Below are 17,425 nucleotides of genomic sequence, written 5' to 3'. Positions count from 1 at the left end.
ACCCAATCAACCAAAAAAACCCCACCCCAACCCACCAACTTAGAAGCTTCCTACAGATTAGAATGTAAAGGAAGAAAATAGAAGCTTATTTCTTTACATACACCAAGACATACAGAATAAAGGAGTAGTGCAAAGAGAGTAGACAGTTATGCCAACAGCTACATATTTGGGTCAAAGAGTGTTGTTTGGTTTTTGTTTTGGAGTTTTTAACAATAAACTAAAAGACTTTCATACGAACATGGAGCTCGAGCTATGAAAAAACCCACAAAGTTAAAAAAAAAATATGAAAAATTCAAAATACCCCTCTTAACTGTAAAGAGCAAAAAATATGTTCTTTCAGAAAATCCACACCGGCATCAAAAGGATTCTAAATCAGTATTCTCATTTGCCACAAATTGCTGTACTAAGCAGTTAGCATTTACCCTTCTCCTGTCAAAGCACAACAGGATTGAATGTGCCACGGGTGATCCTTTATGGAGCTGAGGGTGAGGTATGTAGATATCTCAGCAGCTGTCATGCAGCCTTTCATGTCCTGCTTGTTTGCAAAGATGAGAACTGCAGCCTTCCGTAAATCCTAGAAATGATTTAGAGTACTCATAACAGTTATTATGAAAAACTAAAAGGCTATTGTGCTAATTTAATTTCTTAAAAGAACTGTATTCAAGTTAATCTAAAATTACACATGAGTATGGAATTTTAACCAACTTTCTGTAGTAAAAATTCATTACATTAAGACTGAAGAGACTAATTTATTCAGTTCTCCACCACAGAGGATCAAATTGAAATGTAATATGAGTACCATTTTGGTATCGGCAACATGTTCATATATAACTAATGAAAGTCTTGTTAAAATATATTTCATAATGCCCCAAACCACCCAGCCAGCAGAATTATTACTGGCAAACATTTCAAACTCTACAATAGATACTATTCAAAGGGAAAAGCCTGCTAGATATCATTCCCTTGAAATCACTTTCAACGTCATTAAACAAGTTCTGCAGTGACTAAAACAGTAATAAATTAAGAAAGCTATCTGAATTCATGTAAGTTTAATCCTGGTGTTCCAAAAAGGGAGCTGTAACAATGCTGCAGCAGCTTTAGTAACTACTTAAAAGTTGCTTTGTTTCAGTGTGGAATTTAGGATTCCAAACAGCACTGAGGCAAGAACTGGGATGTATGGCTTTAGAGGTGCAGAAGGGTAAACAAATGCAATACTCAGGAGGCTGATAGTTGCAATTAAGTGTTCAATATGCTTCAGTGTATATTAAATCTGGGACTATTTCTCCATCAAGAGGAAGAAAAACAACAACAAAGTTTTATGATCTAAAGCTGAAAATTCACTCCTACAAGTAGTCCAGTCTAGGCCTACCAACTATCAAGAGATGGCAGATCACAATTTCATAAGAGTTTAAGACTGGAAACTAATAAACTACATGGGAAAACTTCACCACAAGAAGTCATCTTCCCACTTCTTTTGGTAGCGTATTTGTTCCTTACTACTAGACCCAAACTACTTTAATATAAAATCGTAAAGCAAAAACTCACTTATTCAAAACAAAGCAAGATTCTCAGAGAAATGAACAGAATTACTTGCACTGTACTAAATCCTTTCTTTCAAAAACGAGAGAGAACACTTAGATTTAAAACAAACAATTTAGCTTGAGAGTGTTTAGCTAATCCAATGTACATGCTAGTTTAGAAAGTTTGAGGGAGTTGACCCAACGTTGAACAACTCAAACAAAAGTACAAACAAAACAATCCATAAGGAAAATGAACTAAATTAATTTACCCATAGTATTATATATGCTCCTTAAGTTTAATGAACAGGATTAAAACAAACAAGAAAAAGTAAGGAATTCCATTTTTCTAAAATAAAAATTAAAAAAAATATGTTTCTTGAAATTTTAACCATTTAACTGAAAGGAGACTGTAGTAGAGGACAATAATTCCTTTTTAAACTAATATGAAGCGTAAGATATTTTAGAACATCTGCAAAGATTGATCTGATTACAATCAAGTAAGCCTTAATAGAGAGTGCTTCACAATAATTTTTCTGCTTATTTATAGTTTATGTGGTTTTAAAATGTGACTAACATGCATGCACATTTATTCTCAGATTTTTTTTTTTGACAGTATAATTTTTGTTAGCATAGGAAGCATGTAATGTTATTTGACTGTTCTCAACAAAACTATTATCCCAACTCCCCACCATACCTCATGAGCCAGCATTCTATAAAGTTCTTCTTTTGTAATAGAAAGTCGCTCTCTATCAATGCTGTCAACAACCAGAATGATGAACTAGGGAAAAAACCCAACAGTAGAGTACATAAGTAAAAAGTATAAATTACAGAAAGCACATTTTCAAGAGATCACTAACTGCAAGTCTTCCTCTGGAAGAGACATACACTTCCAGGACACTAGAAAAGGGAAAAGTTTTATTGCTACAGTCTTTTGCTAGAGCTGTGGGAATCATACATGAAGATTATAGCTAAAAAAAAATAATCGGACAATGTCATGCTTGCACATTTCAGCATTATTATTAAGATCTGCCTATATGTACTACGGCTAAATCTCCTTGGTGGATTTTCAGGCTATATATCATACTCAAAATAGCTATGTTACTACCAAAAAGCACCCACAGATAGTGGATTACATTTAAAATGTGAATGACAAATGTGCTACAGATGTCAACAATGAAAACAGCTGCTACTGTCCACTACTACTTGCATACTTAGGAAATTATAAATCTGAAATTGAAATTATGTACTTTTAAAGAAGCATATTTTACTTTACAGTTCAGCATCATTTTACTCACAAGGCTTAAGAAAGATTATTTCAAAGTAGTACATCAGATGTCACAAAGCTATGTATCTGCAGGGCTTAGCACTATGTTGCTGCAAACTTCATTTTACCAAGGACCTGTGCAGTTGGCCTCTCACAACTTTGTACCCTTCCATCTTTTGGTGAAGCCCTTCCATGCTTTGGGAGATGGCTGTAGCAGTGATTTTACTCTTACTATTCCCCTTAGGCACATTATTCTTAAGGCCTTGCACTTGTGGACTCTGGGACACTGCTAGGTCTGGTAGATCAGGCCTCCCATAGAAAGCAATTGTCACTGGTATGAAAATGACTGTCTACTACCCACTCTTTCTGCTCCTTGTTTTGTACCTTCTATTTTATAGCCTTGCACTAGAGAGGAAAAAGACACAGCATCACGCAGTAGGTAACACTCAAGTAAATTCTCGTAAGCATCACACAACAGTATTTGCACACAAAGCATAACAACTGATCAACACTTCAATACTTGCCCTGCCCAGTGTGCTCCAAGCAGTGCTAACAGTATCATGGGGGGGGCAATGAGTAGGGAGACCAAGCACATTCTGATGAAAATTATGCAGATACTATAACAACAATAAAATAAATTACAGGGAACATATGCTACGCTGGAGAGGAAACCAGGAAGATTACATTCATCTGACAGATTCCATTACTTCTATGCCCAGATGACAGTACTTCTCAACCCCTTTTCTGCTTCTCTGTAACTCTCTTTGTTCACCTGCAAACCCAATAACTTAACCATGGGAGCTCCCTCCCCTTTCCTGTCCTCCCAGATTTTTATCTTTAAGTCTGTCTTAACATCCTCTCTGTAAGAATATGATCTAACACTTAAAACAGTATTGCAGAACTAGCCATATTAAGTTGAAACTAATTAGGACAGGTATGCACTAAAATGCTTATTTGTGGGACTTTTACATTACTCCAAAGATTTTGTGTAGATTGCTCCAATTTGCACACAAGGAAAGAGAGAAAAGAGAGACAGTAACAGAAAAGGAGAATTAGAAATCACTGCTATAATTTTCCAACATATGCTCCAAATCTCTTTGCCTCAGAAAATTAAAGAGATTCATTAGCCATTGAGAATGACCACAGAGAATGAAAAACTAAGTCAATTTAATGCTGCTGTGACTCTGAGATGCCTAGCAGATGAGGAGGAACAGTAAAGGAATTATTCATATCAGGGAGGCTAGGATTGGCATACTAAACAGATCTCTTTTCTTCCTCAACTGTTTCCAGCAGACAAAGCTTCTAAGTAAAAGGGAAGTTCTTCTTTCCAAGTACTAAAAGGCACTGGATTTCAAACACTTACTAGCCAGAATATGATGAAGAACATCACAAAAGTATCAGAAAAAGAACTAATATATGCATCTCTCCAAATTCCAAAATCAAAGGTACTCAAGGGACAAAAGCCAAGAACTTACTGCTCTGTAGCAGATAGTGCAAGCAGAAGTGTCTTCAACCTCATGTGTGTCTTAGATGTAGCTATACTTTTCCAGAAAAAATTAAAAATTACTTTAAAACATTAGAGATGAAGGTTGAGATGTCATCACCAGGTTTTCAGTAGACCTAGGATGGATTGCTAATCTCATCTCTCTCCAAGAGAAGTATAGGACAGAAAAATCTCATTTTACAGGAGGATGGAATACTTACATAATGAGCAGTATCTACAAGAGATTTCTGGTTTTAGTAGAAATTGTAAGTAATTAAGCCTAAAATAGTTTACATCAGTGTAGATGTCTCAAAATGACTCCTCAGAGATTATATGTGCATTTTGTATTGATAACCTTTTGGCAGCAAAAAGGCTGGCATAAAAAACAAACCCCCAAAAGACAACTGACACTGAATTCCAACCTTTCCAGCAATGGCAGCTTTGCCAGTACCTCATGAGTATTGCAAAGCTAGACTTTCCTTTACCCTTGGATAAAAGCCACAAGCTGGTGAGCTTTTTAAATACCGTTGCCTAGAGAAAGTTTCATTCTTCATCCTTAATTATCATTATTTCAAAAACATCTCAGACTAGATGTACAGAAGTCAGGTTGACCACTGCAAATCCTCACTAAATTTGCAAATTACAATGCAAAATTTTCATTTTAATCTACTTAAAGAAACCATGCAAGAAATCTGATCTGAAATGTACATTGATATCATTAAATGTCTAGGAAAAAAGTCTAACTTCATAGTTTATATCATAGATCAAACAACAGTACTGTAAAGTAAACAGGAAAACTACTTTAAATATTACCAGAGAATTGGTTGCATACCAGAGATACCTCACACTTTTTGGGTTTGTTTTTGCTCAATGGGATTTAAAAACAATACAGCTGCAATCTTTATAAAAATGTACCAATATTCCTAATAAATAAATATAATTTCTAACAACCTTGCAAAGCAGCTTCTCATACCTCTGTGTTTGAATAATAGGTATTCCACGATGACCGTAATGATTCTTGTCCTCCAATATCCCACATTAAGAAATGAGTGTTTTTCACCACTATTTCTTCTACATTGCTTCCTATGGTTGGAGAAGTATGAACCACCTCATTCATTAAACTAAAGGAAACAATATCACACAAAGGACCAATCAAAAAAATCCACAAGGCTTGTTACAGCTCAGTTATAATAAATTTGTTGTAGAAAAAGTAAATACGTGTAACTGATTAAAAAAATAATAAAAACCAGGCATATTTTAAAAAAGCTACACATATGAAATTTATGGAATGCAGTGACTGTAGACATGCTTAAAGACATCAGCAATGAAAAATAAGCACATAAATGGTATAACAAATGGATAAGCATCTGCATTTTAGGAGGATTCTCTTTTTAAAGGACATTAACAGATACTTAAAATGCACTTGTCTTAAAGTAGAAGCTGCTATTCTAAAGATCCCAAATATGGGAATGTTGAACCGTGCAAAATACAAATCAGAAGATAATTTTATCAGAGCACTCTACTTAGTAACTCAATATTACAACCAATCCCAAAGGACTGTTTGGTTACATAGCTGAAAATTCCTCAGTTCTACCTTTAAACTTACTCAAAAATACTTAGGGAAAAAAATGTATTTTGGGAAAACATACTCTGCTGCTTTTGTATCCAAATATACGGACAGTAATTTAGCTCCATCCTCCCTCTTTTCTACAATTACAATAGTAATTATGGTCCTGCTGACATTCTTGAATTTATCATGGATATTCTTGTAATGCTGGCAAGATTTGGGTGCAATGATGCCATTGAAAATGCCTAAGGTAGAACCTGGGCAAGATGAAATACTATTTTTAGGAATTCTCCATCACAAATTTTAGACACAGGAACAGGGAAACATTTGGAAATATTTATGGATTTTTGCAGAGTGGCTAGAATTTCCATTAATTTAAAAACATGCTCTTCTCTGCAGTTACTGGCAACAGGATTATTTCTACGCTTACAAATTCAGATGGGCTTTGATGGCAAAAAAATTGCAGTTCACTTTGTGCTTATATGTACAATTCTGTTATTCAATTTACAGTTCAGTTTTAAAGCATGGCAATTGCTTCTCTTATCCTTTAAATATTTACTCTGTTTAGAACAACTAATACTGTTAACGTACAAACTGTGATCTGGAATCCTAGAGATTCTGCCAGGTTACAAAGCTGAATTTTCAATGATTAAACAGTGACAAATACTAAAATGCAAACAGGAAAACAAAGTAGTTCATGTACTTACAACTGGTAAAGAATAGTAGTCTTTCCAGCATTATCAAGTCCCACTATGATTACTTTGTGCTCTGGATATACAAAAAAAAAAAAAAAGAAGACAAAAATAAATTACTGGAAACAGCAACAGTTATAATTCTGGTTAATCACTTTTCCTTACTGAAGAAAGTAACAGCTTGTTTGCCTTATTTCAATAGCTTACATAGAATAGTGGCGGCTTCAAGACAAAAAAAAAAAAAAGCCGAACAAAACTACAAAGCCTCATCTTCTCTTGAGACTACAATCTTGGGAAAAGTCAGCACTGGAGATCTTCAGAAAGGAATAGTTACTTCATGAAAAAAATCTAGTTTTAGAAAGAAAAGTACAATGAAAAAATGTAACTCATAGCAGCGTATCATCTTAAGAACATCACCAAACATCCAAAGACTGCAAAAACTTTAGCCTAATGGTCAAGGCTCAATAAAAGCCACTTGTTAAGGGACCACCATTATCCATATAGTAGAATCTAAGAGGAATCTGCATTTCGAATAGACTGCAAATTCCAACTTTTCAACTTCTAAATTGAAAGTCACAGAATGACAGAATGGTCACAGAATGACAGAAGGCCTAAAGACACCTCTGAAGGTCACCTAGTTCAACCCTCTAGCTCAACCAGGGCCACCTGGAGCCAACGGCCTAGGACCATGGCCAGATGGGTTTTGAATGTATCCAAGAATGGCAACTCGATAGTGCCCCTGGACAACCTGTGCCAGTGCTCAGAGTTTCCTGACGTAAAGAGAGAACCTCCTGTGTTTCAGGTGCTCTGTTGCCTGATCCTGTCACAAGGCACCACTGAGACAATCTGACCCTGTCCCTTTTGCATCTCTTTTCTCATACGTGAGATGTTCCAATTCCTTAATCATCCCTGTGGCCCACCACTGGACTCTCTCCTGTATGTCCATTTCACTCTTGCAGTAAAGAGCACAGAACTGGACACACTACTCCAGGAGAGGCCTCACCAGTGCTGAGCAGAAAGAAAAGATCACCTCTCTCAAAAAAAAAAAAAAAAAAAAAAAAAAAAAAAAAGAAATTATTATTAAAAATAAAATCGCTTTTTCCTGCATCAGACAAACCCAGACCCTCCCTGCTGCAAAGTCCAGCTTATAGAACAGTGATCTTTCAATTGCCGCAATATCAATTTTTCCAGGCACGGGGTAACAAAACAGAAAACAAACAAACAAAAAACCCCTTCAGAATTTATATGCTTCTCTGTAAATAATCCTTCTAAGAATTTCAAATCCAGCAGCACAGCCAATTAGAATAGTGGTTCTTCTGCTACATGTGTGAAGTTAAAAGGTACCAATCCACTTACTGACAAAAAGGCAAGTCACTTGAGACTGGCAAATTTGCAAATGGATACTAGAAGTAAAATGTATTTACAAAGTCTGTGAACAAGCTCACTTTTGAAGGGATAATATTTACAATGCTAGGGCATTTACTCTAAAGCAAAACATGGTTCACAGCTTAAGATTTCCTGTAAAATACCGCACTTGATTTGCAAAACTTATAGTAAGTTGGTAGAAAATCAGAAGATCTATCATAAATGTCAAATTGGTAGGGTTTTGCCCACAAGTGGGTGGTTTAAGGCAGTATTAAAGTGCTTGTTTTCTGGGTTTTGTTTTGGTCTTAAATCTATTGACATGTAATTACCTACATCTTTTCATACTGAAAGTGACTGTAATGAAAGATTCCAGTTTGGGAATTTTAGAAGTTTTGCTAGGCAATACCATCATAACAAATGCTGAAATGTATTTTCTTGTGCCAGTTCCCCTACTACTGCATCCTCTCAACACATTCTAAGGAAAGAATTTTTCCTGGCCTTAAATCCAATAGTACTTCTAGCACCATAAGCAGTAGCGCCAGTAATGAGTAACATTTCCCAAAACAGAAATACTACGAAATCCTCTCTGTTTTCAATGCTGATAAACCATCCCTCATAGTTTGACTGTCCATCTCTTATTCAAATTCAGTCAAAGAGTTCTCAAAGTTCAAACACAGAAATACTCTTTGGTTGTTTTCAAACCAGACATGTTGTCAACCATTGCCTGGAAGAACATGACCCTACTTTAGCAACATTCCATTTCCAAAACGAATTCCAGTCAGGCATTACATTGCTCTTTCTCACCTTTCACTACAATACAATGCTTAGGTGTGAATTACTGGAGTGCTGGACAAAACAATATCACCCTACTTAAAGTAATAAAAAAGATCTCCATTGAGATGACTGTTTTTGAAAGCCACCGAAGTGTGAATGGTTTGACATTATTTGGAAAAAAAGGCACAGCTTATCTGTGTTACTCCATAGTCAAATGGTATTTCACACAGTAACTGAATAACCACAATATTCAGACAAGAAATAGTCACACAAGTGTTAATTAATGGTGATCTGGGGATGAACATAATAAGATGAACGCATTGGTATCTCACACAAATAGCAGTTTCCACCTTTTATTAATGGCAGTTGCTATTAATATAGTAATGGTAAACTCTAGATATATATTCTAGATTATTATTCTATGTTTCAATTCTATATTTCCATTCTATAGTTCTAGATATAGAACTATAGTAATGGAAAACTTCACTTACAAACACATTCAAAAGTTGAAGTTCTGTCTAGTTTGGTTAAAATACAGAACATTAACACACAGATGTGCATTAGAGGAAAAACACGTGAACTTAAAAACTGCCAAACCAAGAGAGAACAGAATTTTAGCAAGACAAATACTTGTTTACAAGAGCAACTAGTAGAAGACAGATGCCACATTTAGGAGAGGGGACAGTTATGGGGTAAACCATAGGCAGTGTTTATTGGTGTTCTGTACTTACAGACTAACCCAAGTTTCTCCCTTTCACTGGCTGGTATTCAAACTCATTTTGGGTTGTATTCATGAATATCTTCCCAGTCCACCATGTTCTTGGCAAAGGAAGAAGAAAATCCATAACAAAGTTGACAGAGCAGAAGACAAGAGTCAGGTAGGAAGGGGGGGGAAGTAGAAAAAGTAGGTATATGTAGCAGGGGGAAAAGACAGTATTAGACTACTCTTTAAAAGAATCCAAAGACTTCTGTCATATCAACCATTCTTAGCTCACTGTTAAAAAAATAAAGTAGTATTGTTAAAAAAATCTCTGGCAGTCTACTATTACAAAACCGCAGGACAGTGAAAACGATCTTCTTGCAGATGTTCCAAGAAAGACATAATATGTTCTTTTTTTAACTTACTCTTATATATTTCTCTGTGGTAAAAGGGCCCAAAACTGAAGATTCAATTCTCACAACTTTGCCCTTCCCTCTTTTTTCAAAAGTTAAATTAAAAAAAAAATAATAATTTCTAAATACAATAATGATGCGGCTCTTCCAACACACTCAAAAGAAGAAATGGGTACCAGAAAGGGTACCAGTACTTTTCAGACAAAACACACACATCTACTTTCGAATAGTAAGGATCTTGGAAGCTTCAAAGTTGAAGACAGAATGCAGATAGAAGTTTCCTGAAGAGGAGGCAGGAGGAATAGCATATTTCTAAATGTCAATGGGGTTTCAATACAAATACTCAGTTTGGATACTAAAAGCTACCTTAGAGTCTTCTTTAAAGCACAAAAAAACCTGCTTAAATACATCTTGATTACAAGAAGGCAGAGAAACTGTCAATAGTATTTAGTAGTCATTGGAACCAAAATCTATTTGGTTTTCCAGATAATGGTCTCTTCCAACCTGACTGTACAGTCTGAGAACTGTCAGCAAGCCTAAGTGACATGAACTGTGGAGTTCCAGAAGTTCCTTGAATTAGAGCTTACCATTAGTTTTCTTAAAGCAATTTTTACAACTGCAGCAATTATTCTGAGCACCCTGAAGACTCTGAACAACCACCATTTTAAAATAATTAAAAACCAGATTTGTGAGCTTCTTAATGAACTTACTATACACACACAAAAAAACCCAAGGTATTGACAACTGTCAGTTACCTTTATCAGTGTTGCTGACATTCACTTCTGGTTTTTTCCTTATAGTTTCATTAAGAGCAATCTTGATAGCATTGATAGAATATGTCACACAAGTTTTACTCAGTCATGTAACACAGCAGTAACTTAAGCGGCTCCACCATTTATTCATATTAGTACATGTTGGTTAGAAGACTCTGCCATTTGAGTACTGCACCATAGCTTCAGCAGGTCACTTTTGAAATCTGATTTTTTCTTCAAACTTCCATAAGTAAGTTATTTTTATAGTAAGTATAAGTAAGTTCAATCTTAAGTCACTTAGTAATTAGCCTTAAATGACTGCGGGGCACGAAATTTTAAACAAAAACAACACTTGAGGCAATGTTTTTTCTCAATTTCAAAAATAAGGGAAAAGAATCAGGAAGCCATTCGAAAGTCACCTAGAAAAGAGACAAAAGTCTATTTTAAGCCCAATTGCTTCTCTTATGAGTAAAAGTACCTCTATTTCAATTCACATCATTCAATTACTACTTGATTATGACACAATATATATGGAGAGCTGAAAGACACAGAAATGCTTATATTCCTCCCTCCTTCAGGCCTTAACCTCTGCACTGAAAAGGCCCAGAAACCAGAAAACAAGATTAAATCATCATGGCTAGGCTTTGCGAACGAAGATTTGGGAAGGGTTCTACCCATGTTTGTTACAAGGGCGTTGGTGGCTAAAAAGGTCAATACGAGACAGGCACGTCCAGTTGCAAAAGGCACAGCAGGAAGACTCCTTAGGTGGTAGATTCTGCAAGACAACATTCTTTCTGCGTTGTCTTTTCTCCTCAAGGGTAATCCTGTGTGCTTTCTCAAAAGCAATAGCAGCGTTATAGATGGTGTGTCTCCAGACCTCCCGGTTGGAGGCCAGAGTAGACCAGTTATGGTGATCAATATGGCCAAGGTTGAGATGTTGTTTCAGGGAGTCCTTGTATCTTCTCTTGGGGGCTCCTCTCTTGCGGCAGCCGGTGGTCAGTTCACCATAAAGCAAGATCTTAGGGAGGCGGTGGTCCTTCATCCTGGAGACGTGTCCTGCCCAGTGAAGCTGTGTTCTCAGTAACATGGCCTCAATACTTGTGACTGCTGCTTGTTCTAGAACAGATGTATTGGTCACATAATCTGACCAGTGGATGTTTAGGATTGTACGGAGGCAGCGTTGATGGAAGCATTCTAGGAGTCGCAGGTGGTGGCGGTAGATGACCCATGATTCAGATCCGTATAAGAGAGTAGACAGCACAATGGCTCTGTAAACACTGTAAACACTTTTCTTCAAGTGTTTATTTCGCCAAACTCCTTTATGAAGCTTTCCGAAGGCACTATATGCCTTTGCTAACCTGTTGTCTATCTCTCCATCAATCTTACCATCTGAGGAGATGAAGCTACCTAGGTAATTAAACTGCTGGACTGATTTGAGTTCTGATTCGCCAATGGTGATATGGGGATGATGGAAGACGTCCTGAGGTGCTGGTTGATAGAGAACTTCTGTCTTCTTTAAGCTGACTTCCAGTCCAAAGAGCTCAGCAGCGTCTGCAAAGCAGGATGTTAAACGCTGCAGAGCTGCTTCTGTGTGTACAAGGGCAGCATCATCAGCATAAAGCAGCTCCCGGACAAGATGGTTTAAGGTCTTAGTGTGGGCCTTCAATCGCCTTAGGTTGAAAAGGCTTCCATCAGTACGGTATCGAATGTAGATACCGTCCTGATCCTCGAGGTCTGCCATGGTCCTTTGGGGCATCATGCTGAAAAAGACTGTGAATAGGGTTGGTGCAAGAACGCAGCCTTGTTTCACACCATTGGTTATTAGAAAGGGTTCAGAAAGTGCATTGCCATAACTGACTTGGCCGTGTTGATCCAGAAAACAAGATTAAATAAGGCCCTGGAATACCACCACCACCACTCAAACAAAACCAGCCACTGCTTAAAGACTATTGACAAACTCAAACCGGAAATGAACCCTTCCAAATGTATCAACAGAGCCAAATAGATATTCCTTGACAGACTGTACTCAGACTGTTAACCTTCCTCTCTTTCATTAGTCTTGACTCATGGATCAGCACAGGTAACACCCAGTTTCCCTAAACTGTTTTGCAATGCAGCTTTTCTTATTTCATAATCTCACATACCAGATTTGGAGAGCAGATCGTGCACTAGCCACATAACATTATTTTAACTGTTTCATTTTCTTACAAGCCAGCTTGGGTTTGGCAAAATGGGGTAACCATAATCAAAATGGGCTGAACCAACTGGAACAATTTCTGTTGCATGTACAGTGACTTGAAACAGAACAGACAGATTCAACTCCCTTGTAGGAAACACTCAGATGCTACCCAAGACAGAGGGCTAAAACAGCTGAATACAAGTAATAAGAAATGCTGCAGGAATAGGTCAATAAATATGCTAGTCAACAGACACTTAGTAACAGAATGTCTTTACACACAAATTAGGTCCAGCCTCTTGACCTTCCTTGTAGTATCTTATCCTTACCACTGGAAAAGCAGGTAGGAGAATCAAATTGCAAAAGTAGTAAAGAACATGTGTAAATTAATAAGACGACATTTAAAGCTTTAGTAGGATCTAAAGGTATCTCCATTACAAGGTTTTCCTGCCAGGCAGAAGTCACTATGAATGAACTCAACTTTATCCATACCATATGGTTATTGCGACAGGACTGAACCCCAAAGCACAAAATGAAATGTTAGTTATCTTAAGATGTGCATTTTTCTGAAAGCTGCACATATATCTTCTTCCTGCAAGTTAACAGCATTAATTCACTGGGAAATATTTCTTTAAAGTTGTCCAGACATTACTGATCAAGTACCTTTCGAATTGGGTATCTTCAGCTTGGCTATTAGTCACATTTATGTAAAGCAAAACTGCAGTGCATAATTAATAATACTCAAATGAATTGCCAATGATGCCCTGTTCTGTATTTTCGAGCACTTAGGCACACCTTCTCCCCCATGCTCTATTTGATGGAACACAGACAGCACTTTTCAAATCTTTGCTTTGTTTAACCTTTCATTTTGCCAGTATCAAGTGCCCCAAACTATCAGCACAACTCACACTAACCACAACAAACTGAAAGTATCCTCCTCCCACACTGAAGTCTATTTGCATCTTTGGAATACTCCCTCTATACAGTCAAAATCAATGTGTAAGGTACTGTGCTGGTCTGCTCAACAAACAGCTTCATGGGACAGCCTATGAATTCCCCAAGGAATTGTCTAGATTTGATGTAACTAGAAGAGCAACCAAAACCAACTCATAAATTACTATCCTTTATTATTAGTAATGATATTATTTAGAGAAAAATAGTTGTGTAAATAGAGCATAAATTCCCATTAGATGGGTCAAAACTTTCCATTTGAAGCAAACTTTCTAGAATAGAAGTTCAATTTTGGCCATGAAAAGAAACTCATTTTCTTTTCTGTGGTCACCACAAGAGGAAAAAACCAAATCAAAGCAACAAAAACCAAACCAACAATAACTCCAGCAACAAAACAAGATCAGAACATACCCCAGAAACTTCTTATTGGGATAAACGCCAAAGAGTAAATATTTCATGATATCATCTCATCTATCTTAACTGTGAGACAAATTTTCATTAACATTTTAAATATATGAATGCATTGGGTATGCATGGTGAGGTTTTGATAGTGGGGAGAGCTACAAGGGTGTTTTCTGTGAGAAGCTGCTAGAAGCTTTTCCTATGTCTATGGAGCCAATGCCAGCTGGCTCCAAGGTCAAGCCCACCAGCAACAGGAGTAATGCCTCTAGGATAACATATTTAAGATGGGGAAAAGTTATTGCACTGATGTAACTGTGGCAAAAGAAGAGAGGAGTGAAAATATGTTAGAGAAACAACTCTGCAGACACTATGGTCAGTGCAGAAGGAGGGGGAGGAGGTGCTAGAGGTGCCTTCCCTGCAGCCTGCGGGGAAGGCCACGATGAGGCAGCTGTGCCCCTGCAGCCCATGGAGGTCCATAAGGCAGCAGATATCCACCCACAGGATGTGGAGGACCCCATGCCAGAGCAGGTGGATGATCAAAGATGGCTGTGACCCCATGGGATGCCCATGTTGAAGCAGTCTCCTTGCAAGACCTGTGGACCCATAGAGAGAGAAGCCTATTTTGGAATAGGTTTGCTGGCAGTACTTGTGACCTCATGGGGGATCCACGCTGAAACAGCCTGTTCCTGAGGGACTGCACCTTGTGGAAGGCACCCATGCTGGAGCAGCTAGTGAAGAATTGGAGACCATGGGAAGAACACACTTCAGAGAAGGCTGTGGAAGACTGTCTTCCACGGGAGAGACCCCCCACCAGAGCAGGGGAAGGAGTCCTCCCCTTGAGGAGGAAGGAGTGGTAGAGACAATATGTGATGAACTGACCACAGCCCCCATTCCTCATTCCCCTGAACTGCTGCAGGGAGGAGGTAGAGAGAATTGGAAATTAAGTTAATCCTGGGAAAAAAAGGGAGGGACAGGGGAAGGAGTTCAGAAATTCTGGTTTTATTTCTTATTACCCCGTACTGATTTGATTATGAACTAAATTAATTTCACAAGTTGAGTCTGTTTTGTCCATGACAGTGACTGGTGAGTGATCTCTCCCTGTCCTTATCTCGACCCAAGAGACTTTTTTTATATTTTCTCTCCCCGGCCCAGCTGAGGAAGGGAGCAATAAAGTAGTCTTGGCAGGCATCTGGTATCCAGCCACTATAATGAAGAATAACTTTTCTTGCAGGAAATAATATACAATAACAGAGACAATGTGTTTTCCTGAAGATAAATACTGACATCATAAGGCACCATACAGGACAACACTAAAAGCCCCCAGTTATCTCCTGATCAGTTCTTTGCTTACAGATCTCTTTGGAGTCTTTAGAGTTCTTCATGGAGGGAAAGGATTTGCAGATTGCACTATCTGATGAAAACCAAAACAGTACTCAGTATTTTTCTGGAGAATTGGGGAAACCTTACCAAATAGGTTTGAGAGTTCAGAAAAATAAGACATCAACAATAGCAACAAATTTAGAAGACTGTTAGATGACTTCAGGAATGATGTGGTAGGATAGTGTATGTGGGAGAAAGATAAATGATCTGGGACTGGGATCCCTCCCAATCTCATCCCATGAAAGACAATTTGATACAGAGATGTCAATGTACACACACTGAGGCTTTGCTCTGTTATTTACAAAATTAGGACGGGTTATGTGCAAACACAGTAGGAAGACTATTAAAGGGATACCAGGTGTATATGCCTCCAAAAACTTGCAACAGAGCACTGAACAAAAAAGTTTATCTGCATTCTTAGTAACTTTAAAGTGGAAATGAAGCGTGCATGTGGAAACTTGATGAGAAAACAATTAACATCAGTTTGCCTTCTCCAAGCTCAGGCCCTCAAGGAAAAACAATACAAGCAATAAATTCCTCAACTCTTTATTTTCTAACCAAAGAAGGCTAGGTAAACAAAATTCATTAAAACAAATAAATTAACAGATAAACTATAATTTTCTATTTTATGATAACCACCTGAGTAAAGGTGGTGGCAGCCACAAGTTCTGAGCTCTGGACTACAGCATGAGTCACGACTGCGGGCCTGAGCTAGAGAGGAGAGCATGTAAAGCAATCCTATCCCCTTACGACCTTTTTGTTCTTGGCTGGAGAAGTGATTTTCTTGGGACACTAACTGTATTTAACCAGCATCTTTGCCAAAACACAAACAGATCTTTACCTCGAAGGCCCCAACACGTTTAGTGGTTTTTTTTTTCCCTTTAAACTAAAGACCAAAATAACATGACTTTAATAGGAGACCTCGACTCAAAAAACTAAGGTCTGCAAACACAAACACGACCGTCATCGTCCATCAAAGCTTCAGCCGCGATCGCGGTGGCAAAACCCGGTCCGAGAGGCAGAGACGTGCCCGCCGTGCGATCCCGGGAGCGCAGCGCCCGAAGGGCCGCCCGGGGCACACGGGGCGTTTAACGCGGCCAGGGAGGAGGGGGCGAGGAGGGACCACCTCGGGAACTGAGACAAAGCGACCCCGAGCATGAGGCGCCGCGGCACCAGCGCTCCCGGCACTGCACAAAGGAAAGACCAACTTTAGGCTGGGCGGGCCCTCAGGGGAGGCTCGGCGAGCGGAGCTGGCCCCGAGACCCCCCCGGCTGCTCGCGGCCCCCGCAGCTCCGCGGGCTCCGCTCGCCGTCCCGCAGCCGTCCCGGGCCCGCGCGCCCACCTTGGCTACCGAAGAGGCTCCACAGCTTGGCGAAGATCAGGCCCATGCCTGGCCCCGGCTTCCCACCGAGCCTCCTGGACACCCCGGGCGGCGGCGGTAGCGGCGGCAGCAACACCAGCTCCCCCGGATCCCTCCGGCAGCGGCCCCGGAGCAGCGGGAGTGGGCGGGCGGCGGGAGGGGCGGGCACGCGGCACCGCCCCGCCCCGCCCCCCAACGGCCGCACGGCGGGGCCGCCCCAGCGCCGCCACGGCGGGTGCGTCACTGCTGCGTCACGCGGGGGCGGGGCGGGGCAGCGCCTCTGCGGGGCCAGCGGCGCGGAGAGCCCGGCCGTCCGCCCGGGTCTGATGAAAGGCCCGCGGGGCTGGGGCTGGGCACGGTCGGGAGGAGGGAGCCGCCTCGCCTCGCAAGGGAGGGGAGTCGCGGTGCCCGGCGTTGCAACGGGAGGCGCTGGCAGCGCACCTCGCCCGTCCCCGTGTCCTTCAGCCGGGCAGTGCTGTGGCCGGCCCGCGGCCTCTGCCTTTGACAAGGGTTGCGGGTTTCAAGGCTCACAGTTCTCTCCTGTGTAGTAAAGCGTGTAAAAACAGCTGGGCTCGCTTTCAGTGCTGTACTGCAGGTTCCTGCATGCTGAGCTCTTGAGCGGGTAC

At 39.7% G+C, this 17,425-nt stretch overlaps 1 protein-coding gene across 7 annotated transcripts in view; it reads right to left on the bottom strand.

Annotated features, from left to right (window-relative positions):
• The window catches only part of ARL5B (ADP ribosylation factor like GTPase 5B), a 28,504-nt gene extending 11,531 nt beyond the window's left edge, over nucleotides 1-16,973 (bottom strand). The window contains exons 1-6 of one of the 7 annotated variants that reach the window (XM_051802486.1): nucleotides 16,782-16,972; nucleotides 9,397-9,484; nucleotides 6,542-6,602; nucleotides 5,241-5,388; nucleotides 2,215-2,298; nucleotides 423-574 (exon numbers count right to left, since the gene is read on the bottom strand). In XM_051802486.1, the coding sequence (XP_051658446.1) occupies nucleotides 423-574; nucleotides 2,215-2,298; nucleotides 5,241-5,384 (380 nt within the window). In that variant the 5' untranslated portion in view covers nucleotides 5,385-5,388; nucleotides 6,542-6,602; nucleotides 9,397-9,484; nucleotides 16,782-16,972. Of the gene's footprint in view, nucleotides 1-422; nucleotides 575-2,214; nucleotides 2,299-5,240; nucleotides 5,389-6,541; nucleotides 6,603-9,396; nucleotides 9,485-10,533; nucleotides 13,030-14,554; nucleotides 16,690-16,781 lie in introns of those variants that run through there. The other 6 variants (XM_051802487.1, XM_051802484.1, XM_051802485.1 and 3 more) reach the window with 6 other exon arrangements.
• Between the last annotated feature and the right edge of the window lie 452 nt (nucleotides 16,974-17,425).

This window comes from Manacus candei, unplaced genomic scaffold (assembly GCF_025592945.1).
Source record: "Manacus candei isolate 608988 ecotype Guabito, Panama unplaced genomic scaffold, ASM2559294v1 h1tg000056l, whole genome shotgun sequence".
Classification (NCBI taxonomy): domain Eukaryota; kingdom Metazoa; phylum Chordata; class Aves; order Passeriformes; family Pipridae; genus Manacus; species Manacus candei.
The sequence above is the reverse complement of the archived record's forward strand: the minus strand, read 5'-3'. Positions and strand labels throughout refer to the sequence as shown.